Source organism: Poecilia reticulata, linkage group LG1 (genome assembly GCF_000633615.1).
Source record: "Poecilia reticulata strain Guanapo linkage group LG1, Guppy_female_1.0+MT, whole genome shotgun sequence".
NCBI lineage: Eukaryota > Metazoa > Chordata > Actinopteri > Cyprinodontiformes > Poeciliidae > Poecilia > Poecilia reticulata.
In genome coordinates this window covers 11,742,523-11,767,487 of record NC_024331.1, presented here as the reverse complement: position 1 = coordinate 11,767,487, position 24,965 = coordinate 11,742,523, and the positions used below count along the sequence as shown (strand labels likewise).

Below are 24,965 nucleotides of genomic sequence, written 5' to 3'. Positions count from 1 at the left end.
CAGCCTCTGTGTTTATTCCACTGGCATGTTTTCTGTTGCTTTTTTTTTATTTATAAAATTGCTTAAGATAATGTAAACATGTTTTAATATTAGATTCTCATAAAACCAGTTTGCAGTTCCAGCTGATTGTTGGCTTGATCTCCATAATCCACGATAAACATTAGATATTATAAGAAAAGAAGAAATCATCAAAAAGTACAAGTTAAGCCTTTTTGAGTTGCAAGTGTTACAGAGTATTTGCTGACATAATCAGCAATTAACCTACTGATAATCACAATAATATGTTCCATAACTGAGTTTGGAAAAAAGAAACAACAAAGCAATCAAATTGAAACTGACACCACTTCAAGAAAGATTCTGAGGATAGGAACATGCAGGGAAAGATCCCGTCTGTCGCATTTGAGGACTTACAGAGTTGCATCTCTGCTACTCATGAACCAATTAAAAACATTCATGCACAAAACTGCTAATGGATGCAGCGCTAACCTGAAAGCTTTTAAAGAAGACGCATCCTTGTTAGGGCTGCAGGGTGAAATTGCTGTTTTTAAATGAAGTTTTTGAAAGTCGGGATCTGCCATCTGCTTGCAATTAGCTTATTCTCTGCATGTATGTATGAGTTCACGCTGGTTACTCCAGCTCGTTCCCACCAATGAAAAACATGCACGGTAGGTTTATTAGCCTCTAAACTCAGGTATGAGAGTGTTTTGCACTGTTGTTTGTCCCGTGAGACTCTGTGTTGCCCCGTGATGAGCTGCTGATTTGTTATGGGAGAACCCTGCTTTTGGTTCTTTACATGCAAGTTTGTCCTAAAACAAGTCTGCAGGTGGCAAACAGAGTGCCTGAAATTATTATGCAGTCAGAGAAAAATGTAGCTAAATATTTTGACCCAACCAATTAACCGATGACGGCGAACAAATTAAGACTCTTTATGGTTTTTGAAGATGAATGAGGAGGTTTTTAAAATCATAAATCACATGAAAGATGGTTCAGAAAGGACATGGCTACAGGGGTAGCATTACTCCAAACTGTCCTTGCTGTTTATCCGTTCAGCCTTTTGCTCTTTCAGTCCTGCGTTGTGGCACATGGTCTCTGATTTGCAGCTTTCCTTCTGTGATTACATCAGCCCAAGTCTGGCTTTTGTGTATACTGTCTGAACTGAGCCAAATGTGTGTGTGTGTGTGTGTGTGTGTGTGCGTGGGGGTGTGCGCGTGTGTGTGAATGTGTGTGAATGTGTGTGTGTGTTTGCGTGACCCTCTGAGTATAAAACAAATTAGATGTGAAAGAGAGATCATTTCTACATTATTGGATTTGACTGCTTTGTATTCTTTTCTGTCACGCTCATCTCTAGAGGTGTTGGGCTGAATATTGACATTTATGCAGTGAACAATCTGTAGATTCATCAGTTTGTGCTTGTGTGTGTGTTGGGGGGCTAGCTAATTAGATCACATTATGAACCTGAAGGTGTTTTGTGCTTTTTCAAATATCCTTTCTACAACATGTGGCCTGTTTGTTCATTTTTGAGCAAAACTGTAACAGCAGGTCTAGTCAGAGGCTCGCAGCAATTCCTTCTGGGACCTTAAGTGAGTCTTAAAAACATTAATTGAGTACACGAGTAAGAATTTTCTCAGCGCACACCCCCACCAGTGTTTGGTTTCATGCTGATCCACATCCCGTCTGCAGCCAAAAACAAACCCTGGGATGAAACTGGCTGGATTTTTGACCATTCTGTTTGGTGTAATTGGTAGAGCTAATTCAAATTGACTGCTTTCCCACCGCAGACCCAGGTTTTAATCACAGCTTTTGCATTTCAAGTGGCATTAAAGTCAGGGCCTCTTCAGAAGCTTAATGTTAGCCTTCTTTATTGATTCAGAAACTTGTTTTGCATGTGTAAGGCATTGTTTTGCCAGTAGAAAAGCAATTCTTGTGCAAGTTTTAACCATCTGATCGATACGATATCAGCTATCAACAGCTATAAAACTGCACTATGTGGCTGTAAAATACATAATGCTGCCTCCTTAAGGGATGTGAATCCTTTTAGAAGGCACTATCAATACAAACAGAAACCCCTAAAACTTAGAGGATGTAGTGAGTTTTCAGGTCCAGAGAGGGAACACCTGAGATAACGCTGGACCTCGACCCGAGCCTGAAAGCAGAACTGAGGTAAAGCCTGTTGCTCAAATTGTGAACCTCTTAAAATTCACTCAGTGCTTATTTTCCTTCCACAGATTCAGTTTGTTAGGAAATGTTTGTGCAACAGCAAAAACAAGAAGAAGAAGATGAAGACATGACCAGATTTTTAAAAATATTTTATTTCAAGGATATCCAAAGCACTGGCACATCTTCACAACAATGACTATCAAGTATTCAAGAAATTTGTGCATAAAAACCTTTATGAAGAACAACCTTGGTTAATTTTCTCTGAATTGTTGGCTCCGCTTGATCGTGTTTGACCAATCAGCTTCTTTGCACTGGTGAAAAAAAAAGACTTTTTCCAAAACCTAAAAGGCAGAACAACCCATCAGGAGATGTTCTACTCTCACATTATGCACTAAAGTGCTTTTTCAATAAAAGTCTCTGCCTTCTTTATATAACGTCCTAAATGAACTTAACATATTTACATATTTAACATATTTATGATTGTTGGATGTGACTACAAGAAAAGACAAAACACACAAACAACACACAGAAATTTAGTTTGAAAATCATTGGGCTTCAAATGCAAAACTACTGAGCTTGAAACTCATTTTAACTGCGATTACACCACTAAGTTATACATTAGTATATTAATGGCAGTAAAATTGTCCTTTTCACAGTGTCCCAGTTACATCTCCACAATAATAATTTCTAAAAGCTCAAGTGAAAATATGATTGTAAAGGCAGTTTAGATCTAAATACCTAATCTAGTGTTCAGCGTGGAACGAGTCTAAGCTAAAGCCCACAATAACCCAGGAAGCAATGTGCTCACAGAAGTTGTGGATTTTAAAAAACATCTTTTCGAAAACAAATCTATATAAGAGACACAAATAAAGCTGAGTGCACGCACGCACGCGCGCGCGCACACACACACACAGTAAAAGCACAAAGAGGTCAGAGGTTTCGTGTTTGATGCTGGCTGAGTGTTTTTCCGAGCTGCCAACCRGTTACATTCACTGTAGGAAACAGCAACAAGCCTGGTTTAAAAATACACACATAATATACAGTATTAGACTTCACAAGATATACAAATGCTAATCCATCAAAATCACCATGTCAGCCTTATATTAATTAGTTGTTTTTTTGTGAGTAGTTTGAGCTATTCTTTTACAGGAAAGCAAAGTTTATACAATATGCAATTAGTGCTTTTTTTTWAATTTTTATTATTTGGTACACAAGTTTGAATTTATTGTGAATTTTGACTACCTTGAGACCTCAGCTCCCTCTTTATCTCAACCAACCCTCGTTCACCCAGCGGTGCGCTCTCTCACCACTCTTCTTCTCTTTTTACACAAAATGATTTCGTCTCAGCAGAGGTCACGCTCTTACGTCATTGAATTTTGGAGTTGATATAGACAGTGTGGACAGATTACTGACCCATCTGCCAATGAAAAAGTCCTGCAGGACAGGAAGTAGAGTCAGAAGACAACTTGAAGTAGGCGGAACATAAAAAAAAAATGTGAACCTTTTGTTCCATTGGATGTTTTCAATTAGCTTTAGCTAGTCTGAAAAGTCATGTAGCCTATATTCCCCAGTCAGGCATGAATTGTTGTGTGGTCTGTCAGTAGTCATCCAACAATTTGGTTAGTGTTTTGCAGGAAAGCAAATTTTAGTTACCATCAACACAGCCTGGTAAAAACCAGTTTACTTCATACAGAGGATCTGGGCTCTTGGTTTTTGATAAACTTCCTGGAGCCGTGGATTGTGTTGTTTTAAATTTTACCCAGCTGTTTGCCAGTGACGTATGTAATGCAGACATTTGACGCTGTGAAGCTTACCAGAAATTGTCTGTGATTTAAGCAACCATCCTGCACTTTGAAAAGAGAAGTGCCAAGCCGAACGGGGCGGCTGATAATATTCCTTCAATACTTGTAAGCGTGATCAAAACTGCCTGGACGGTTTCGTTCACTTCCTCCGCTGTCATTCCTAAAACTACAGGCAGACTACGATTCTAAAACAGCGCAGAGAAATGACGTCGTTCTTCACAGCTTCTTCTGTTCACTCATTGGCCATTAGAAAAATCTACCAGAGGGAATCCAAGTGAATGGTAGAAAGCACAGACTGTTCTGTATGTGAGAATTTTACTTGGCGCAGGCAGGAAATGGCCAACATACCATCAACAAGCCACTGGTGTCGCAGCAGTTTCCACTCAATGACAGGTATGAATATTATATGTCCTTACCAGTTTCCTCTCTGCAGAAGGTGAGAATTTGGCTCAACTAGTTGAAACTTTGACAAAGTAGGGTGTTCTAAAATGACACGTGTGCACTTTGCATAAAGGTCCGGCTTTGTGGCAAGAAGCCAATCAGCTGAAAAAGACTGATGCAGATGAAGGGAAAACCATAAATCACAATAAGTTGCAATTCGTGGAGCTAATGAAGTTGCATGCTGTATAATCACTTCTTGATAGAAAAAGAAAGGTTCAGTTCTTAACAGTTCTCAATGAGAGCCTTGCCACCCCTGTTGCCACCCCAGCTGGCGACTATGAATTCAATAAATAGTTACGGGAAATCGGACATTAAGCGCACAAATCTTTTTTTTCCGACAACATTGAATGCAACACAATGTAACCTGACACCTACTGCTGAGTAGCGGGAAGTGCGAGAGAAGGACAGAGCGCGAGGCAGCAGCATTGATATGGATGGATATAAATTACTGGACTGGACATTACGTGACTTATCGTGCGCCACACCTGCGCCATTGCTGTCAAATGAGTCAACATTATGGGTGGTCAGGAAATTACCTCAGTCAAGCAAAGAATCTGAAAATGGACACAATATTTAGCGGTTAATTCAACCCTATGAACAAGGGCTTCAGATTTAACAGGTGAGGAAAAAGTTTTAACTTAAAGAAAACATCTAACAAGTGAGCAGTGGGTCAGGTATTCTAGCCTAACTGTTGCTAGCCTTCTRTTGACTTTGATAACCTTAACATGTGCTGCGCAGTTCGGTGTGTTTTGGTTCCGTTAGCACTAAAACAGGTCAACCCGCCCACCAAGTCATCAGTAGAGCAGGTGTTTAAATCAGCTAATCAACCACAGCTGTGCTCAGGCGAAAACTTATTAATAATGACAATATAGACATCAAGCCTGACAGCATAAAGTAACAGACTGAATGTTCTGTTTTAGTGTTTTTGCTACTTTTTTGTGTGGAACATGTTTGTTTTTTGGTGTGCATATGCTGCCACCCCTGAAAAAATCCCTGCCCCCCTCTTGTCACCCCATAAATATTTTTCTAGATCCGCCCCTGCTCTTGATGAAAGAATGTTAAGATTGATCACAGCTGTATAGTAAATGATAAGAAATTAGTTTGAGCATTAAATAAAAAAAAGAAACCCATTAAGTACAAATGAAACCATTGGTGTTAGTTACACGAAATAAGTTGCACGGATTCTACTTTCTGAACGTAAAAGGCATTTGGCTCTAGTAAGCGTAGACATGGTTACAAGCTAAAAGAGTCCTTGACACAAAGCACATGCACAAAAAAGATTGTGTGAATGTTTCTGCCTTCCTTTAGGAGCTGAGATGATTATCGAGAGCTGATGAAAAGGCACTTAAGTCAGCGGGAGGCTTAATGAAGAGTTGGGCTCGGTAAACAAAAATCTTCAACAGTTTGTCACACAATGAGAAGCAGAAGTGCGGCAATTTGTTTCAAATGAGCTCGCAGTTTGGAGGAAATCAACTTTTCTTTAGGTTTGATATCTGAAAAAGCAAGTCCAGCCTCTCTTTGTTTCTCTTCTGCAGATCCAGACTGGGACCCAGAGTCCACTCACTACTGTTCCTGCGGAGCCACGGAGGCAGAGGAGGAGGCAGTGGTCAGGGCCGTGGTGGTGGGAGGTTCAGGAGCCTCAGAAGTGATCAAGGAGTTTCCGGCCGTAGCAGTGGCTTTTCCTGCGAACTTGGAGGAAAGCTGGTACTTAGGGGTGGAGCGGTTCAGGTCGACAGCGGCGTGGGGGCCAAAACAGTCGGTGGGGTGGGGTGAGATCTTGAGCAAGGCAAGGAGAAAAGGTTAGAGAGAAATGTGTAAAAAATTATTGCTGAGAGAAAATACATTGTAGTTTCATTGGGTAAAAATACTGAGGAGACGGCGCCTTGAAAAAGTCTTGAACTTTTTCATCTCCTCTCATATTGAAATCACAAGCTTTATTTTTAGCTTTGTGGGGTTTTCTCCACTACTTTCTCTCTGACTTGTCTGCCATGTTTCTTAGTCTCCGTAATGATTTTTCTTCTACCTGGCACACTTTTCAGATTTTTAGTAAACACTGCAAGAAAACCATGAGTCAGTTTCCTCCAGCATCATAGTTACGCAGTGCTTTGTGTTGGTCTAGCTCAGTGGTCCCCAAACTACGGCCCGCAGGCCGGATCCGGCCCTCCTCCACATTTGGTCCGACCCCCTGAACAATACCAGAGAGCATTTAGATTTTTTTTCATATACCATATTTTCCGGACTATAAGCCGCTACTTTTTTCCTAAGCTTTGAACCATGCGGCTTATAGCCCAGTGCGACTTATAAGTGAATTTTTCTTCAACCACCAGGGGGCTCTTTGATATCTGAAACAGATAACACTATTTCATAAATAGTGTTATTTCCTGGATTTTTTTCTGTGAAGAACCCAGAGAGGGTTATTTGATTGCGCTTTCTGGAAAACAATAAATTTTTGCATTTAGGCACTCCTGCAATCGTCACACTTTTTCTGTTACAAACTGACTCTGCCCCCCCACCAGAGAAGGGAAAAGTTATGTGGCCCTCACAGGAAAAAGTTTGGGGGGACAAACTGTATTGAATTTAATTCAATACAGTTTGTAGTTGTGCGAAGTGAGGGAAAAGTGGGAAAGTTTGAGAAGCTAAAACACTTTCACACAAATCTAACCATCAGCAACTAAATGTCTGAATTTGTGACTTATGTTTTCATAACATTGAACCAGCTGGTGTAGCATAAAGGGAGTCTCAGAGCCATCGTGGCAGATTTACAGCTCTTCTTATTGGACTTGATGAAGCTACCTGAGCCAAAGTGTTTTCTGTCAGTTCTTCATCCTTAAGGGCTAATAATGTAATTTTCCTGCATGACATTAGACGACATTTGCAATCTGTGCATAAAGAACCCATTTATTCTCCTGCTTCTCCTTTATATGCACCAAACATCATCATTTTCACATTACCTCCAGCACGACACGACCTACATAACGAGGCTACCTGGCTGCTCTGTGCGTCGTGATGGACCTCGTTACGAGGGGAGAGCAGGATGCAGTCCTGCGCCGTAGTTTTCTCCGTGCGCGGAGCGCTAGGGTCGCCGTCATCAACACCATTGGCGGCACACCTCATACCCTTAATGCAGAGCACCTGCAGGGTCAAAAGAGCAGCTTTAGAGGTTTTCTAGAAAGGTTGTACAAGCCGCATGAGGGATTTCCAGGAATTGGAACCATGAGTCTGTACGGGGGCAGTTTTTTTCTCTCACTTCCGTGGCATGGTGTCAGGGTTCTGGCTTTCTGGGATACTCACCAATACCAATTTACAGGCCTCTAGAGTCTAGAGGCTGGCTGGGTTTGACCCCTGGGCATTGACAGATGTGCTGAAATTCATAATCATTAAAAATGTACAAAAATGAAAACAAAAGCTTGAGATACACGTTCTACGTGTAATGGATCACAATAAAACGACCGTTTGAGAAATACTGCACTTTTGCCATATCTGTCTCCTTACCAAAATTTTACGTTATAAAACAACATAAAATGTGGGATCTGCAAAATGTAACTAATGGCATGTTGACGAAATTTAAGGTCCCGTCTCAATCCACATCCACCACACAACCTCAGAAGTGTCATAGATACTTTATAAATATTTACAAATATTTACATTTATAATTTACAAATAAAGTAAAGCAGGAAACAAGGCGAGTAATGGAAACGACATAAACAAGAAGAAAGACAAAGTTGGACTATTGCGCAACACGGCGTGGCAACTTCAAGAACTTCATCAACCCTGTGGTTTTGTTTTAGAGGCCGGAGGATTTTCAGCCGACCTTCCTGAAGCTTTGCTTGAAGTTATCCGACAAGAAGCCATAGAGCAGCGGGTTTGCACAGGAGTTGGCGTAGGACAGAACAACGGCGAAGAAGTAGATCCCAGCCGTGACGCTGGACTCAGGGATGATGACCACCAGGTTGACCATGTTGATGATGTAGAATGGCAGCCAGCAGAGTACAAACACCACCACGATGACCACCACCATGCGCGTCACCTTTCGCTCTGAACGGCGCCTGTTGACGAAGCCCACCCTGGCCCCGGACGACTTCACCTGCGTAATAACGTTTAATACGTCTTTAACACCAGAGGGGGACGCGTGACAGACAGGTGATGTAAACGTACCTTAATAACAATGAGCAGGTAGCAGAGGCAAATGATGAGCAGCGGCCCAAAGAAACCCACTGTGGCAGTGTAGATGATGAAAGCCGTCGACCACACGTCCTTCGGCTCCGGCCAGTTCATGTTGCAGGAGTTGAACATGTCCTGAGTGACATCAGAGGGAAGAAAAAGATATTTTTAAAACAGATTGGTATGAGCTTGGCAGTAAGTGGAAGATTGAAGAATCAGTTTATTATTGCTGAAGGTTTTTCATGTTTTAAAAAGAAGTTCATGTTGTCACTTTGTTTTTTGTCTTGTTTTTTAGCATTTTGAGATTAAATTTAGAACTAATATTTTGCTCTTTCTTTCCCTGCCAGCATGCCTAGGTGGGCCCCATGTGGGGAAAAGGAGGGCGGACCAGATGGGTTCCATATGGGTTTGTCCGCGGGTTCCCACGTGGCCCCACATGGGCCCTACATGGTGGTGGCCCCACATGGGTTTGTCCATTTAGGGTCCATGTAGGGCCCATGTAGGCTGAGGCCCTACATGGCCCATGTGGGGCCACCGTGGAACCCGCGGACAAACCCATATGGGACCCATCTGGTCTGCCCTCCTTTTTCCCACATGAGGCCCACCTAGGCATGCCACTTCTGTTTTGTACGTTATCACAGAAGTTCCCATTTCGTTGTGTTAAATCAGCTTCTTTGGCAGTTGATTCTCTTTGTCACACCTGAACAGGGTGTGGTAATTAGCACACCTGTTCCTCCTCTCCATTATCATCTTGTTTTTTCTTATAACTTTGGTTCTGTCTTGTAATACCTTAGTTTGTTTTGTTTGTTTTAGTTGCAGTTATTTGATTATTCTGCCTTTGCAGCTTTTGTTGTTAGATTTTGTTGGCGATCAGCATCTTACCACTAGTTCGGATGTTACATTTGAAACCATAAAGTTTGCGCATGGGGCTGCACAGTGGTGCAGCAAGAAGGTTCTGAGTTCGATTCCCGGCCCCTGTCTTTCTGCATGGAGTTTGCATGTTCTCCCTATGCATGCGTGGGTTTTCTCCGGGTACTCTGGCTTCCTCCCACAGTCCAAAAACATGACTGTTAGGTTAATTGGTCTGTCTAAATTGCCCCTAGGTGTGAGTGTGTGTGTGCATGGTTGTGTGTCCTGTGTGTCTCTGTGTTGCCCTGCGACAGACTGGCGACCTGTCCAGGGTGACCCCGCCTCTCGCCCAGATTGTTAGCTGGAGATAGGCACCAGCAACCCTCCCGACCCCATTAAGGGACAAGGGGGTCAAGAAAATGGATGGATGGATGGATGTTTGCGCATTAGTTAGAAAGATACAATAAAATATGGACTAGCCTGCTTCATCTTACAGTCACTAACTAGTTGTGCAATTCTCTTTATTCTCCTCATAATTAGCCAGTGTTTTATAGCATTACCGCAAATTAACTGTTAAAATATTATCCCAAGGGCACAATCTGTCAAACTCCTTTAGTATGTCCGTCATCTACTCACACAGGTAGAAGTTAAGTCTGATGGCACACAAGTGAAAATATCACATTATATTTAAAATGTTTCTCCCTTTATATGATCAGACATTGAGAAAGAGCTGCTACCTTCATTAATCATCCAAAACCATGCAGGAGGAACATTTGGAAAATTAACTCACTGAGTCATCAGTAGGTATTTTGTGACTATGGTGACAAAAGAAAGGCAAAAACCAGTGCAAGAAAAAAATTATTTCTTGAAACTTTGTGCTTACATTTCCCAGTGAAACGCAAGTGTTCTAATTACCACAGGTTTTATGTCAGTGCAAGCATTGCTGTGTCGTCACACATCCGTTGAAGTGACACATCAGTATTTATTGCAAAGACGCAATAAATACTGATGGATTTCCATTCCAATAAAACCATATGTGTAAAACAACCAACATCATCTTCACATGTGGAGCATCAACCATGTGCCCAAAATGTGTTTCATATGTCAGAAAAAGGAAAAACACACACGTGAAACACCAATGAAATACAAGTGGAAAACATGTGAAACACACATTAAAACACATGTAGGATACATGTGAAACAACAGTAATAACAAGAGAAATCCATTTATTAAAGATCATGTGATCACACATCTGATTCCACATATGATTGTGATGCAACTTAGATAAGAACTGGTTCAATAAATGGGATTTTTTTTAAAACAAATATTAAAACCCTAAACGCAGAAGTCAAGAAACTTTTATATGAACTATTTTATTCCTCTTTAACTGGTCAGCTGATCATTAAGTGCTGAGCATGAAATAAGATTTATTTCTCCATGAAAAGCTGAAGTCAAACAACTCAAGGCTGACTTTCTATAAACCTACATCAACATCTTGGACAACAGAGATGCAGGAGGACAGCAGACCAACAGCACAGGAGAAAATTATTGACTGTCTGCTAAAAATCTGGTAAAGTTTCTGCATCTTTATTAATTCAGAAGGACATTGACACAACTAACAACAAACGCAGGAGATCACATGTTTTCCTAACATGTTTATCACAAAGGATTTTTCTCATGTGGTTATGTGTGATTTTACCCATGTGTGTTTTTTCCCCATAAGAGAAGTTAGAAACACATTCAAACACACAGCCCTATATAGAAATATCAGATATAGCACAAAAACTAACTTAAAAAAACAACTAATATGAAAATAGCCCAAATGTGTCTGGTTCAAAAACGCAATACAAATAGGGACTGTGGTCTTATCACTCTTAGTTGTAGATTTTCAGGCCAAAAATCAGCATATACACACTTACTTATTTAATCCTGGCTGTGTTTGGGTCCACTTCAGCAACCTGCAGAGCAGGTCTACCTCAGACTAATCATCTCAACTTCAACGTCGGCCCCACCCACTAACTTTGATCTTGGCAGAAAAAAATTCCTGATGCGCCCTAGCGCCCCCTTTAGGTAGATAATGAAATGTTTTTGTAAACACAACCAAATCAATTAATTCTATATTTATTTAACGAGATACTTTATAAATGATTTATCTTTTATGTCAAACCTTTCAGTAGTTACTGACACAATAAAGTATCTTCAATCTATTTATTTTTGGGGTTCAATAAATGTTGTCTTCTAACTGAATGTGTTTGGTTGAAATTTAAGGATAACCGACTACAAACATAACGAACATATGGCCCAAAGACATACCTGCACATCAGAGAAGATGACCACCGGCAAGACCACGATGAAGGACACAGCCCAGACCGCTGCGCTCACCACCTTGGCCACGCGAGGGTGTCTCCATTTGGTGCTCCGGATCGGATGGACCACAGCCAGGTATCGATCCATGGACATGACAGTGAGGCAGAAGATGGACGTGAACTGGTTCATGGAGTCCGCAGTCATCACCACACGGCAGAGGAACGATCCGAAGGGCCAGTAGGAGAGAACGTTCTGAGTGGTGAGGAAGGGCAGTCCGATGATGTAGAGCTCATCGGCCACGGCCAGGTTCAGGATGTAGATGTTGGTGACGGTCTTCATCTTGGCGTAGCGCAACACCACGTAAATGGCCAGTGTGTTGCCGGTCAGACCCACCAAGAAGACAGTGAAGTAGATAATAGCGGTCACCGGGGTGCTGCTGCCCTGGAAGGGGGCACTCTGCGTGGACATGTTGGAGGAGACGTTCAGGAGACGAGGGTAGGGGAAGAAGAAGGGTGAGCCAGCGGCTCCGGAGGAGTTGGGCTCCGCAGGGAGTGGATACCAGTACGGGTCCGGAGGGTCCATTGTGTACAATCCACATGCAGATGTGATTCCCCGAAAATAAAACGGTGCTGTTCTTATTTTAGAGAAAAAGTAGTAAAACAGCTGCGATAGTGAAGTGCTACTTTCTGCTTTTCTTATGTAAAGTCGATTAAAAAAGAGAGAGGTTTTCACTCAAATATAACTAAGGTTAAACAAGAGACAATTAGATCTGACATGAGAGGTTGGTGTAGTTGCAAAAGCTTCACGTCAGCCCTCATTAACGATATATATATATATATATATATATATGTATATATATTTTAAAAAAAACAAAAAAACATCTGATTTCCAAATATCAAGGCGGGCTGAACAGTGCGCGGCGCACCAAAGCCAAATGGCACCGAGCGGTGTCACCGCTTTTACGCACAGCGCATTTGCTTGGATTTACATTTATTCTGCAATAGGAGTTTCACAGGGTAAATTATAAACCCTTGTTAAAGCTACTCCGTTTTTTTTAGATAATGGCGGAATGTGGTATTTAAGGAATTTAGAGATATTCAACGCACATCGAGTAAAAATTTACAAAGTCAGGATTCGTCTTACTTTGAACAGAGGTAAAAAAAAAAAGTCCAAGACAAAGCCTCTTTATCGTCGACACATTCTTAGGATTTTCCCACTGCTTGACCTGAACGGGTCGAAAATGACGGCATGGTTCGCTGTCCGTGGTGCTGAGCTGCAGCTCCGCCGCTTCTCTTTTAACTTTGAGCTCAAAGCTTTTCTACTTCTCCTTCGCAGGATTTGATGAGAGAGAGAGAGAAAGCGAAAAAGGGGCATTCAGAGAGACTCTGAAGTTCAATTTTCGTTCTCTCTCTACTTTAATAAGAAGGACTATGCCATCTCGTATCAACTGTTGGGATTTTATTTATCGCAACACAAAGCGCTCCTGGCTCTTTTTCCATTTTGTCAGATTACAAACTTTTATTTAGCGACACAAGGTAGCTCATCATTTTTAAAACAAAGAAAAAAACATAATTTAAAAATATTTTTAGATTAAAAACAGAAAATGTAGTGTTTAATTTGTATTTATTCCCACGCGAGTCAATGTTTTGTTGTACCATCTTTCGTTGGTATAGCATTCCGAAGTATTTAAGCTAAATGTCTCTACTAGCTTTGCACATCTAACGACAGCTCAGATCTTAGATGTCGTTATTTTCCCCCCAAAAAATATCTCAAACTTACAGATTAAATACTGGAAGTCCTGATTACTGGAGGAGAAACAGGTGGCTGATTGGAACCGGTTGCAGGTGTGAAGGAAAAGCAGAGGTTAACAGGTTAACATGAATGAAGCTGAGGAAGAAGTAAACAATGACCAGAGGGAAAAAACGCTCAACACCGATAATACACTCAAACAATTATAGAGAACACAAAGCAAGAACGAGTAAGGAGATGATTTATGAAGGAATGGACTGATAAGGCAGCATCCAGCTTAATTAAATAAACAAGCTAATAATCAAAATATGAACATAGATAATACTTTGACCCACAATTGTCAAAGTATTATTTCTCCAAAATGGCCTCTGAAAAGAAAGCATATCTTCAAAATGACTTGACAGCTGGAGTTTAAGCTGTCAGGGGTAATGGTGCATTTGCAAATTTTATCTAATATCACCTAACGCAACATGAAAGTGAACATGATCGGGTGTAATTTGAATGCTGGGAAGAGATTTTTTTTTTTCTCGGCTTGCATTTCATTATCTCAAACTCACAGCTGTGAGAAGAAACGAAGCGCTGCAAGTGGGCAACAGCCTTCATCCTGTTTCCGTCCATCAGAGGAACTTTTTACCAAACAAACAAATAACTACGTAGAGAAATAATTTAACGTGGCATTTCATGGGGTGTGCTCAAACCTAAAACTAACGAGAAACGACCACAGGAAGAGTTTTATATTTGCATAAAGGACGTGGAAAATTTAGCAACACAATCACTTGATCAGACAGTTTTGTTCTACAGCCGGCTTTGTTAAACAGACAGAGGTCTCAGGAATCAAAATGTTCACCCTTTGCATAATAAGGGAAGCAACTTAATTCAAGTTTGACTTCAACCGAAAGCAGGAAATGTGGTTCGTAATGCACAGTTTTAACATCAACGCAAGCCCTCAAAGCTACAAAGTAGCAGATATTTTAGCTGAGTTTTACTGATGGTCCTCACATGAGCTCTTACCTTTCAGTTCAGATAAATTTCTGTCATGAGTTGCAGTAATAAATGCCCACCCACACAATGTCCTCATCTCTTCTCTGTAATTTTAACAGCGGTTAAGAGATGCCAGTCAAGAAGCAATTTTTCACTCAATTTCAGACAGGTTTCCTCATTTGGATCAGGCCTTAAAATGAGTCACTTTTTGTTTCGATTGTCTGTTCACCTGTCTAAGAGACTTTAAGGACGGTTGATCGCTCCACTGAGGCAGCAGACCTTTGGCAGGGAAAATAAAAAGGATGAAGGCTGAGGCGCTGCTGTACGTTTAGTTTCATCGACAGAAAGATCATTGAATTTGGATTAAGGCTCGTTAACGGCAACTTTAGAGGAGAAAAAAACTTGCAATGTTTTTAAATTATATTTTCAGATATTTCTCAAAGACTTGAATGTTTAATCATGCATTGAACTAGTTGGAATAATTAGAAACCTTTTTTTAAAAAAATGAAAGGGTGCCATAATTGATCCTACAGTTCATGGCTCACCTTTGAGCACTTCTTGAATAATTTCCTGACCACAAAAAATGACACAGAAACAACAAATCGGATATTTCTCCTGTTTATTAAGCTGCTGTTTGAGAGATCCTGGTTCAATCAAACTGTTTTCTCAGAAACAAGATGGTTCTCAGTTGTCATGGAAGTATAGATTGCACTTTTGTGAGCATTTGTGCTCTGAAGAGTGTTCATGCGAAGAAAAGGCAGACGGCAAATAGAAGACATTGCTCCTTGCATCTCTCTTTTTTTCTTACCATAAATCCCTTTTACAAGCATGTTGAGTTACACAGAAATATGTAAAAGACAATAAAGTACATATGACCTTCAAGAGAGGCAACAGAGAGAGACTACATGACATTTCTGGCATTGTCGCATGGGAAGAACAGAAATGCAATCATGTAAATAGAGAGAGAGGCAGTCGGGATCGTTTCCTCTCGCTGCAGATTATTGCTTCTGTGTTTACTCTCTGTTGAGTCGGTTTATCAAAGAGGCTTCGCTCAGTCGTCCGTCACACACATCCGCAGCATCTATTCCAACTCTGCAGCCCTCTGTCCTTTCAAAGCTTCGTCAGTCGTCGCGCTTTATCTTTTTTGCAAGTCGTTTGCTTTTTTTACTTTTGTGGATTCGTCTCCAATTTCACAGTTGGCAGTCTGTGTTCATGCAGCGCAATCACGCGTCGCACAAAACCAGCAATCGCCCAAAACAAAACAAATCCGTCCCGTCTGTGGGGAGAGGAACACAAAAGGACTAAGACGGCATCGATTTGTCGATCGATCGCGTCGTGAATACTTCCACATTTCCAGAACGCTCACACACCGAACAGAGCTGCTATGAATGTCAGGGTGTTATTTGTAGATTTTAGCTCGGCATTAACTGCAGTCATCCAGTAATAAAGGAGTTACAGACTTCAGGTCAGCTTGACCGCAGCACATGGACTGGCAGACCTCCTTAACTCTCGCTGTGAACACAGGTAGCCCTCAGGGATGTTATAATCACCATTTTCGCTAGCTCCATTCCTGTAATAGCCAGAGAAAGAAGAAATAATCCACATAGAGCCTGTCTGACAACATGAAGTAGGCTAAAATACCTCAATAATCAAGAATAACACTTTTTTTTTTCAGTCTGGAAGGCATTACAAAGTCATTTCTAAAGTTTTAAAACTCCCGTAATGCTCAGAGCAAGCCAAATAGAAAAACATGCAACATTCCTGTGCTAATTTGTTTCAAGGAGCCTTTGTGCGTTGTGCACTCGGCTTCACACTGCCCAGATAGATTATCAACCTTCCTATGAAAAAACCTGGCATATTATATTTAGGGATGCAACGATTGCACTTTTCTGGCCGATTGCCAATTACCAATCTTTCAAAAAGCCTAACTTACCGACAGTGGCGGAGCTAGACTTTTAWAGTTGGGGGGGCCAAGGGGGGGCCAGGACTACCTCTGGGGGSGCAAAATTTAAAATGTGTGTGTGTACATCTATTTTTATATCTATTTATATATATTATAATTTTAAAAAATAACCAAACTTGAATATTTGGTTATTTTTTAAGCCCTTCTGTCATTTGACATGTTATAATTAACACCTTTGACTGGCGCACATGGAGACATGATAGACTTTACGCAGAGTTCATCGCAGAGGAAACTAAAATCAATCAAATAAAAGATCTTTTCTGAATATCATCTCATGGACACTGAACTAAATGCGTCTTTCTGACCGGGAGCTGACAGCGTGTTGAAGAGTTATGGACACCTTGGTTAGGAAGCTCTGTTTGGACAGGTAAAAATAGTCCAGGTCAGACCAGAATTATTTGCCTGATGGTGGCTCTGGCTTTTAATGAGTTTGGAGCACACAACAGAGAAAACCTAAAGAGAATGTGATCTACTTATTGTAGTTTAAGTAGAGGAATAGCAGCTGACTGTTGAGAGAGGAAAGAAATTAAAGTGCAGATCCGTTAGGCAGAAACAAGCGCAGTGCGCTGGGCAATAAATGCACATAAATGCTCCACCGTTACGCTCCAATTAATCACACATGAGACGACAAACGCCAAATATACAATATATAGTTACACTGCTTACGTTAATGGTGTTTTAAAAACAAAACCAGTAAAAACTTAACTGAGTTAATATGTCAGATTCCCTCCTCACCTCGTCTTGATAAGAACAGAGAGCAGTTCGCTGGTTTCTGTCCAAACTGTGATCAGTTTGGACAGAGAACAGTTACGCACAGAGAACATCGTGGAGCTCATTATTAATCATACTAAGAACAATATCTGTCAGAGGATCATCTCTGATCTGGTCGCTTTAACGGACCTGAGGCTTTGGAGCTCCTAGTGCAGCTGATCCGCTTCTACTGGTTTTTCTCCTGCTGAGGGATCAGGAAACAATCAGAGTTCTGTCGTCTTCTAATCACGTCATTTCGTGAATTGTTACCTGATTTCAAAAACGTTCTCGCAGAGAAATACTAAATGTTTCGTTTAATGACTACAAATTGGAAATAAAATGATTTTTTTCTTTGACGGACAACGAAARAACTCYAGCGCCACCTCTGCTCCAAACTACGAACATTGTCTGCCCCTCTTCGGTTTTTTCTCTTTTTTGCGGAGGATCAATAAATAACTTATTGGTGTTTTACCATCACCACCAGGTATGAAGTGCTTTAGCCTTTGAGTTGCAACCACAGCGCAGCACAACTGAAACACCCAGGAGAACAATTTCAGCTTGTTTTTATGAGTATAAAGGAGGCTGGTATCGCGCCTGATCTAAATCTATTTATTTACGTCACATGGACTTATATAAAGTTTTATACATTTTCTTTTCATATATTTATTATTGTTTTTCTTCTTTAGATATTAGGCTGACTTAGAATGATTCCAAATAATGTACAGGAATAACCTGGTGCTGTTACATGTCAATCATCTGGGGGGGCCACTAGGGGGGCCAATCAGATGACAGGGGGGGCACTGGCCCCCCTGGCCCCCCCTCTAGCTCCGCCACTGCTTACCGAGTCCGATTTTGGCCGATAAAATTTTTTTGTCTGAAATGTTGCTCAATATAACAAGGAAGTTGCTGAATTGGCAACAATAGGAAGATTATTGTTAACTATAAATGTGCAGATATGACTTGATCAGCAGGTTTGTCTGTCAAACTTCTCTCACAGGAGAAAAGAAAAGCACAGTGGTTGATTTTTAGACCTTTGCCGAGGTTGATAACATCGGTGGATAAGATCAGTTTCACATGTAAAAATAGACCGATCTCCCAAAATTAAATAAATCGGTGCATCCCTAGTTATATTTAATCCATCCCTGAAATCTTATAAGTCCTGACTTTGCTACAGGACTTACTTATATCATTCATTTATATTGATTATTTCATTAAAAAGAAGTTTGTGTTTTATTTCACATGTAAATAAATAAAATGATGATAGGGAGTAACAAACTTTTACGTCTCCCCATTCCTTCTAAACCAGCATGTTTTGGACTTCTGGTGAATTTTGTTGTCTCTTTTTTTCCTGTCTTTTTAATTCAAGTGGAAGCAAACCAAACAAAACCAAACTATTTGTGGCTTCCGGAGTTTACATCTTACTTATCTACTTTTTAGCACCTCGGATAGTCGTTCATTAAAGCGTGTTTTTGTGTGGAGTGCCTTAAATTTCTCCACAGGGCGCACAAACAGATTTAAAATCCAATAAACGAAACCAAAAGCAGTCCTGTTGAAAGCTCTGCTTTTACAGAAATAATCACACTGACAGGTAGAGAGAATATAAAGTAAACAACCTTTTTTAAAACCAGATTTTTATTTTATTTTATTCTGGCATTCAATCCTCTTGGATAAACACCTGCAAACACTTTTAGTTAATCTGATTAAATGTAAATAAAGTTCAATTGTCCCTGTAGGATCACATTTCACAGAAAAATTACCCTTTCAAATTAAAACATGAATAAAACTCAGAAAAGATGAGCTGTTAGTGTTTGTCTCTAACGATTGAAAGAGGAGATAACGACATGAAAAAAAAGGCCAGTTTCTGCACAAATTAGTCATGCATGTGCAGAATCTAAACTCAATATGAGGGCAGATAGGGCCACACTGCAGTATGTAATTAAATTGTTAAATAAATACTTCAATATATGATCAACTAAAGTATAGTTGTTATTTCAGTGAGTAAAGTTTAATCTTTGAATTAAGATTTAACGTGAGACTCTGAGTACAAGCTTGCCTTTTCCATGTCAGTTTATGTTTCATTTTGTTTTGGAAGTCTCTTGCTCTAAAATGTAAACAATAGGGCTTGAAAAATTATGGCATTGATTTTTTATCTGTTTTTTCTTAAAGGGGCGGTACTATATGTTTTCCAGGCTCAAAGTGCAATTTTATATCACAATCAAATAATTATGTTCCCTGCTGTTGTTATAAAAATGCTGCATATGTCAAATATGACTTAAAAGAAATTTGATTTCGTAATTTCACGCCTTGAAATTCAGGCGTCTGTCTCTTTAAAAACGCCTGCTCTTTCCGAAACTCATCGCTCTTCTATAAACAATTTAACAACGTTTTACCAGCTGCACTGAGAAACAGCTTCTATAATAAGCTCAGCAGATGCGCAGCTCTACCAGGTGTTTGCTAATTGCTGCTGGCTAGTCTGAAGGAGCTGAGCGAGGGGAGGGCTGCTCTGTGAGGCAAAAACTTGGAATCTGCAGCTCCAAGAAGGAGCTGCATCTCCCATCTCGCGGTGGGTCATCCTAGGTTGTTTTAAGCAACTGAATGGTTGCCATGGGAGATTCAAAGATTTGTCAAACATCCATGAAAGAATCACGACCAACACTCCAGGTATGATTTTGAACAGAGAATAACATTATAACATGATGTAAAGCTCTCAGAAGTCTATTTTACATAATTCTGCCCCCTTTAAGAGATGTGGTAAACGCAGGACAGTCCAACAGAAAAACCCACAGAACCATCAAATTCACCAAATCTGGTCCACTTGACTAAATATTGTAAAACTTTTTTACTCACCAGATGTCTAAGCTACCAGAACCCAGTAAAGAACAAGATCGCTTTTCGTACTCTTACAGCTCAGCTCCGACGTCTAAGCGAGGAACCCACGGAGACATTAAGAGGTCATTGCAGTCAGACAGAGACCACCAGCCCACCTGAGGGCTGACCTCCACACAGCTGTGTGTTGGGATAATCCCACTTGGAAGTGTCAACAATGGGCTCGATGAAACCCGCTGAGGCGTGCGTACAGCCCCTGAAAATAAACACTGTAAATAATAATTTCATGTTTGAGCAGATTTTTCCTGACATGAAGTAAACATAAGTAGCAATCTGTGTTTTGAAGAGGCACGCGATACGTAAAACGAAGATAGACTCCTTCTGTTATGTTTTTAAATTATTCCATCAAGAACTCTTCAGTCTTTTGGGAATTCCTGTTTTTTGGGGGGTTTTTTTATCTGAAAGAAAGAAAAAAAAGTTTTGTTTTGTTTGGCTCCCCTGTCAAGATCGTTCAAAGTGCGACACTTGGACATGAAAGGTTAGCACACCGTGCGGGCGACAGGGACGGGCTTGAAGTCTGGTAATTGCCTTCCCATCTTTTGGAGCACGGAGGTTTATTCCGAACATGGCTGGTCTCGTCATATTAGCAGTTTCAAAGATTAGATATTTGGTCCCTCAGGACTTCATCAGAGGTTAGATTCACTTTTCACTTCATCTCCCCTTTAATTGCTGTTAATTTTTGGTTTCAAGGAGAAATTCTCTAGATTTTATGTTTTGCATTTTTTTTGCCATGTAAAAGCTTACAAACATATATTAGTTTATAAAACAAACTTGTCATGTTTTGAATCATATGCTAACCAAATTAGTTGGTTTTTTTTATTATTATTGATGGTTAATCAGGAGGAAACTATTTAGTTTGGAATAGCTGCCCGCCTCAAAGAAGCTTGTTACTGTTTCCAATAATCTACATGGGTTGAGAGGCAGACAGTCAACAAGCTGCCAGTGTATCACGACACTGTTCAGCAAAATACAGCAAAACTAAATCTTCATTGGCTGTACAGCAATTAAGTTCTTGTGATTGCTGAGCAACTTTCTGCACATCTCCACTGGCGTTTGTAACGACATCTGATGATAAGATACAAGTTTTTGAGGTAGGAAGGCTTCTTCGCTATCAGTCTGATCTTTAGCTCCGTCCCCAGATTATCTAAAGCCTGGACTATTTTTGGCTGTCACTTCCAGTAAGAAGAAACATGTCAATGCAATTAAAAAATCACTTTACAACTAAAGTCTTCCAGATTCGCAGCCCTCAATCCTTCAGCAGCCTGTAAAACACTGTACCACAGTTATAATCTATGCAATACATAGGAGGGAAAAGCTAAAAGTCACGCATTCATCACCGTGATGCCAACTTGTCTTTCCTGGCTGTCCTTTAGAACTGTCAGATGTTTAATTATGAATATATGGGCCTTCCTGGATCTCCTCCAGGGAACAATGGCAACAACTCGTCAAGCACAGTTGAAATTAAATGCCAAGCAGGTAACAGAAAACAAACCAGAGTGTTGTCTGAAGAATGTTTAATCAACTTGAGTGGATGAAAGCATGGACGCACAGAAGTGAACTATGTGAAGTCAATTATGTCAGCAAATTGGAGAAAATGAAGAACTCACAAGATGAATAAAGAAGATGACTGTATTTTCTGTGAACTTTTATGGGGCGCCATGCAATGCCCCGTGAAGCTTTTCTGTTTGTTTTTTAAGCATTAAATTTGCTGAAAGTATTGTGTATATATTTTTTATTTGTTACTGTAAATGTGATGCAAAAATATATAAAATCTTGCATCCAATGACCTTCATGTCTGTGGTTGATTGTTTTCATTTTCTTTTTCTAGAACGTTTTTGGGATTTCTCTATTTGTTTTGTTTTTTTAAACACTTTTTCCAACCGCTGTTTTTTTAACTTTCATGAAAATAATAAAAAGCATTATTATGATAAGTATAGTTTGTGTTGTGCCTTACAGAGAATATCTCATCATAATATTTTGGGTTTTCATTTGCAGTACTCACCCGTTTTTTGTCGGGTCAAGTTTGGTGCCCCTCTTTAAATGCAGTTGTGAGCAGAAAATCAATAAAAGGGCAGCAGATGACCTGTGGGTTATATTTTGCACATCCTTAATTTCAGAACTAAATGAGTAATAAAATATACTTACTGGTGTTCGAACGTATGCAGAAATGAGGATTAATGTCACATGTTGTTGTCATCATTGGGTTTTTCACAGGTTTCTTGAAACAGCCTAAAACACATGGCAAATTAAGTTGAATTAAAAAATCGTTCTGTCAATTATGTGTTCTTTACTTGTGTTTCAGTTTAGTTATAGAGAACAAGAAAGAAGGCTGCAACCTTGAAAAGAAAGAAAGCTTTTCAGCTTAGCGTTAAAAATAAGCCAGTGTGTGTTAGAAACATTGCCAACCAGAATCACTTGAAGGACCTCGTTTCATAATAAGTACGGCTCAAAAACTCTGAATGCATCGAATATTGAAAATGTTCAATTTTCTTTTGACAGTGTAATTATATCTTATAGATTCATTCACTACATGTAAGGTCTGATCTACAAAGATCTACTGGCTGTCATTGCAGATAGTGTCCATAGTGTCTATAATAATAATAATAATAGCAATAAACTTCATTTAATTAAGTATACATAGCACAACAGTCAAAAATCTATCAAAATCAATCTCTAAACAGCTCTAAACAGTTCCCACTCTAACTCGGTCGACCCGGTCTCACCTTCAATCTCTCTGTGACAAAGAAATAAGTGATATTACCTATTTTTATAGGTTAGCCTATAAAAAATTATTATAACATGAATATGCTTCATCAGCCCGAAATGCTTGCACTTTTGGACATTTCTTTTTGTTTTATTTTCAATATCCATTTTAAGGTTGATACATCAAGAGCAGTATTGTGGTGCTAAGCTGTTCAGTGATTTATAAACTAACAACAGTATTATAAAGTCTATTCTCTGAGCTACAGGGAGCCAGTGTAGGGACTTTAAAACTGGTGTTATGTGCTCTATCTTCCTGGTTTTAGTGAGAACGCGAGCAGCAGCATTCTGGATCAGCTGCAGCTGTTTGATTGATTTATTAGTCAGACCTTTGAAGACGCTGTTACAGTAATCAATGCGACTAAAGATAAACGCAGGAATGAGTTTCTCTAGATCACGCTGAGACATCAGTCCTCTAATCCTGGAAATGTTCTTCAGGTGATAGAAGGCCGACTTTGTGACTGTCTTTATGTGGCTCTGAAGGTTCAGGTCAGAGTCCACTACTACTCCCAGGTTTCGGGCCTGATCGTGAGGTTTTAGTTGTAATAACTGAAGCTGTGGATTGACTCTACATCACTCCTCTTTAGGTCCAAATATAATCATTGTAGTTTTGGAGACAAGTCTTCTGATCTGACAACCATAATGACCATTTTCACACTTGGAGTAAAAAAGGGGGTGTTTTTAAGCCTCAAAACATCAGAAAGTATGGTGGTGGCAGTATCATGCTGTGGAGTTGTTTTAATGCAGGAGGAACTTGAGCATCACATTTAGTAGCATCATAAGGAAAGACCATTAAGCAGAAATATTAAAACAACATCTGAAGACCAGGTTCCAATAACTCCTGCCCTCCCCTTTTTTTTGTGTGTTTTTAAGATTTTTAAGAAGTATACCCAACCTTACGGACTGCCAAGAAAAATAAAAATAAAACTTAAATAAATCATTCTATTCATCTTTTAAAATTTACACTGGGCAACAACATGCTTCCAAAGAATTACAATCTTTTTTTAAAGAATCTATGTTTCTGACCTACTTCCTCCCGCCTGCTGTGTTGCTCCACCTTTGTTCTGGCAGAGTTGGTTTCACATTTATTCGTTGTCCAGTGTCAGAGGATGTCTAGTGTCAGAGGATTAAGACGGTGTGACTATTGTACATCTCCCTGATCGGATTTCAAGGCATTCTGCAAATCCTTCTGTAGGTGAGAAAATCTAAAATATACACATATAGTGATGAAAATTTTGTAGAATTGTTAAAACCTCAACAATACATTATGTTGCCTTTTTTAATTTCAGATTCCTATGAAAAGCACAGATTTGATCAGTTTCTTAGTAAAGCTGAAACAAACCAGTACAACTGGTTTATTACAAAATACAGGCACTTCTCTTGGCTGAGTATACGCTCCTGTGAGAATTGTTTTTCAGATTTAAGTACTTTTTAAAAACAGCAACCATTAAGCTGGGTTTTTTTTTTATTAAATCCACATTGATCAAAATTCTTTTGTTTATTTGTCTAATGTAATATTCTTAGATTAAATGTAATTTTTTACTAGCTCTAAGCAAAAATAATTAATTATAATAAGAAGAAATAAAGGTTTGAAAATATTAGTCTACATTTATCAGTTTCACTCGAAAGAAATACTGAAAAAAATTGAACTTCTCAACAAATTTAGATTCCTGCAGAAGAACCCGTTAATGGAGTTTACAGCTAACAAAGAGTAAAATCAAGTATATGTTTCTTACAAATATAATGGTGGAACATGTGTGTGAGTTGTTTTAGGTGTCATACTGAAAGAGCAATGGCCATATTGTAGCTCTGGAACCAATTCAATGTGGCAAACAAAAGCCTTTTTTAGTCTGGAGAAATGTTGGGAGTAGTCTGTAAACAGATGACAGTGTTTAAACAGGAGGCAACTTCTTTTTAATGTGGACTGGTACAAAAAGGTCAGCAATCTCTGGCTGCTTGGTTTCTTTTCAGGTGCATTCCTTTTTATTATCAGTAACCCTTATCACATTGTACATACATTGGGTAAAAGAGATGCTTTCTGCTCTGAACCAGTTTGAGAGACAAGATGGTGGCATGCTGACAAGATGCTGGTTTAATCTTATGTATCTCTAAACCTTTTTACATCATTGTACATTTCCTCAAGATATAACATGGGATAT

At 39.7% G+C, this 24,965-nt stretch overlaps 2 protein-coding genes across 2 annotated transcripts in view; one reads left to right on the top strand and one right to left on the bottom strand.

Moving 5' to 3' along the window:
• Positions 1 to 5,775: 5,775 nt before the first annotated feature.
• LOC103465715 (somatostatin-like receptor F_48D10.1) lies at positions 5,776 to 13,038 on the bottom strand. The gene is made up of 5 exons (XM_008410805.2): positions 11,724 to 13,038; positions 8,556 to 8,696; positions 8,212 to 8,484; positions 7,386 to 7,532; positions 5,776 to 6,176 (listed from the first exon to the last, which is right to left on the bottom strand). The coding sequence occupies exons 1-5, from the start codon at positions 12,297 to 12,299 to the stop codon at positions 5,964 to 5,966; spliced, it is 1,350 nt and encodes a 449-aa protein (XP_008409027.1). The 5' UTR covers positions 12,300 to 13,038; the 3' UTR covers positions 5,776 to 5,963.
• An 8,408-nt stretch (positions 13,039 to 21,446) lies between these two features.
• LOC108166155 (lipopolysaccharide-induced tumor necrosis factor-alpha factor homolog) overlaps positions 21,447 to 24,965 on the top strand; it is a 7,135-nt gene continuing 3,616 nt past the window's right edge. The window contains exon 1 of the mRNA XM_017303808.1: positions 21,447 to 21,522. Coding sequence (XP_017159297.1) covers positions 21,447 to 21,522 — 76 coding nt within the window. The remainder of the gene's footprint in view (positions 21,523 to 24,965) is intronic.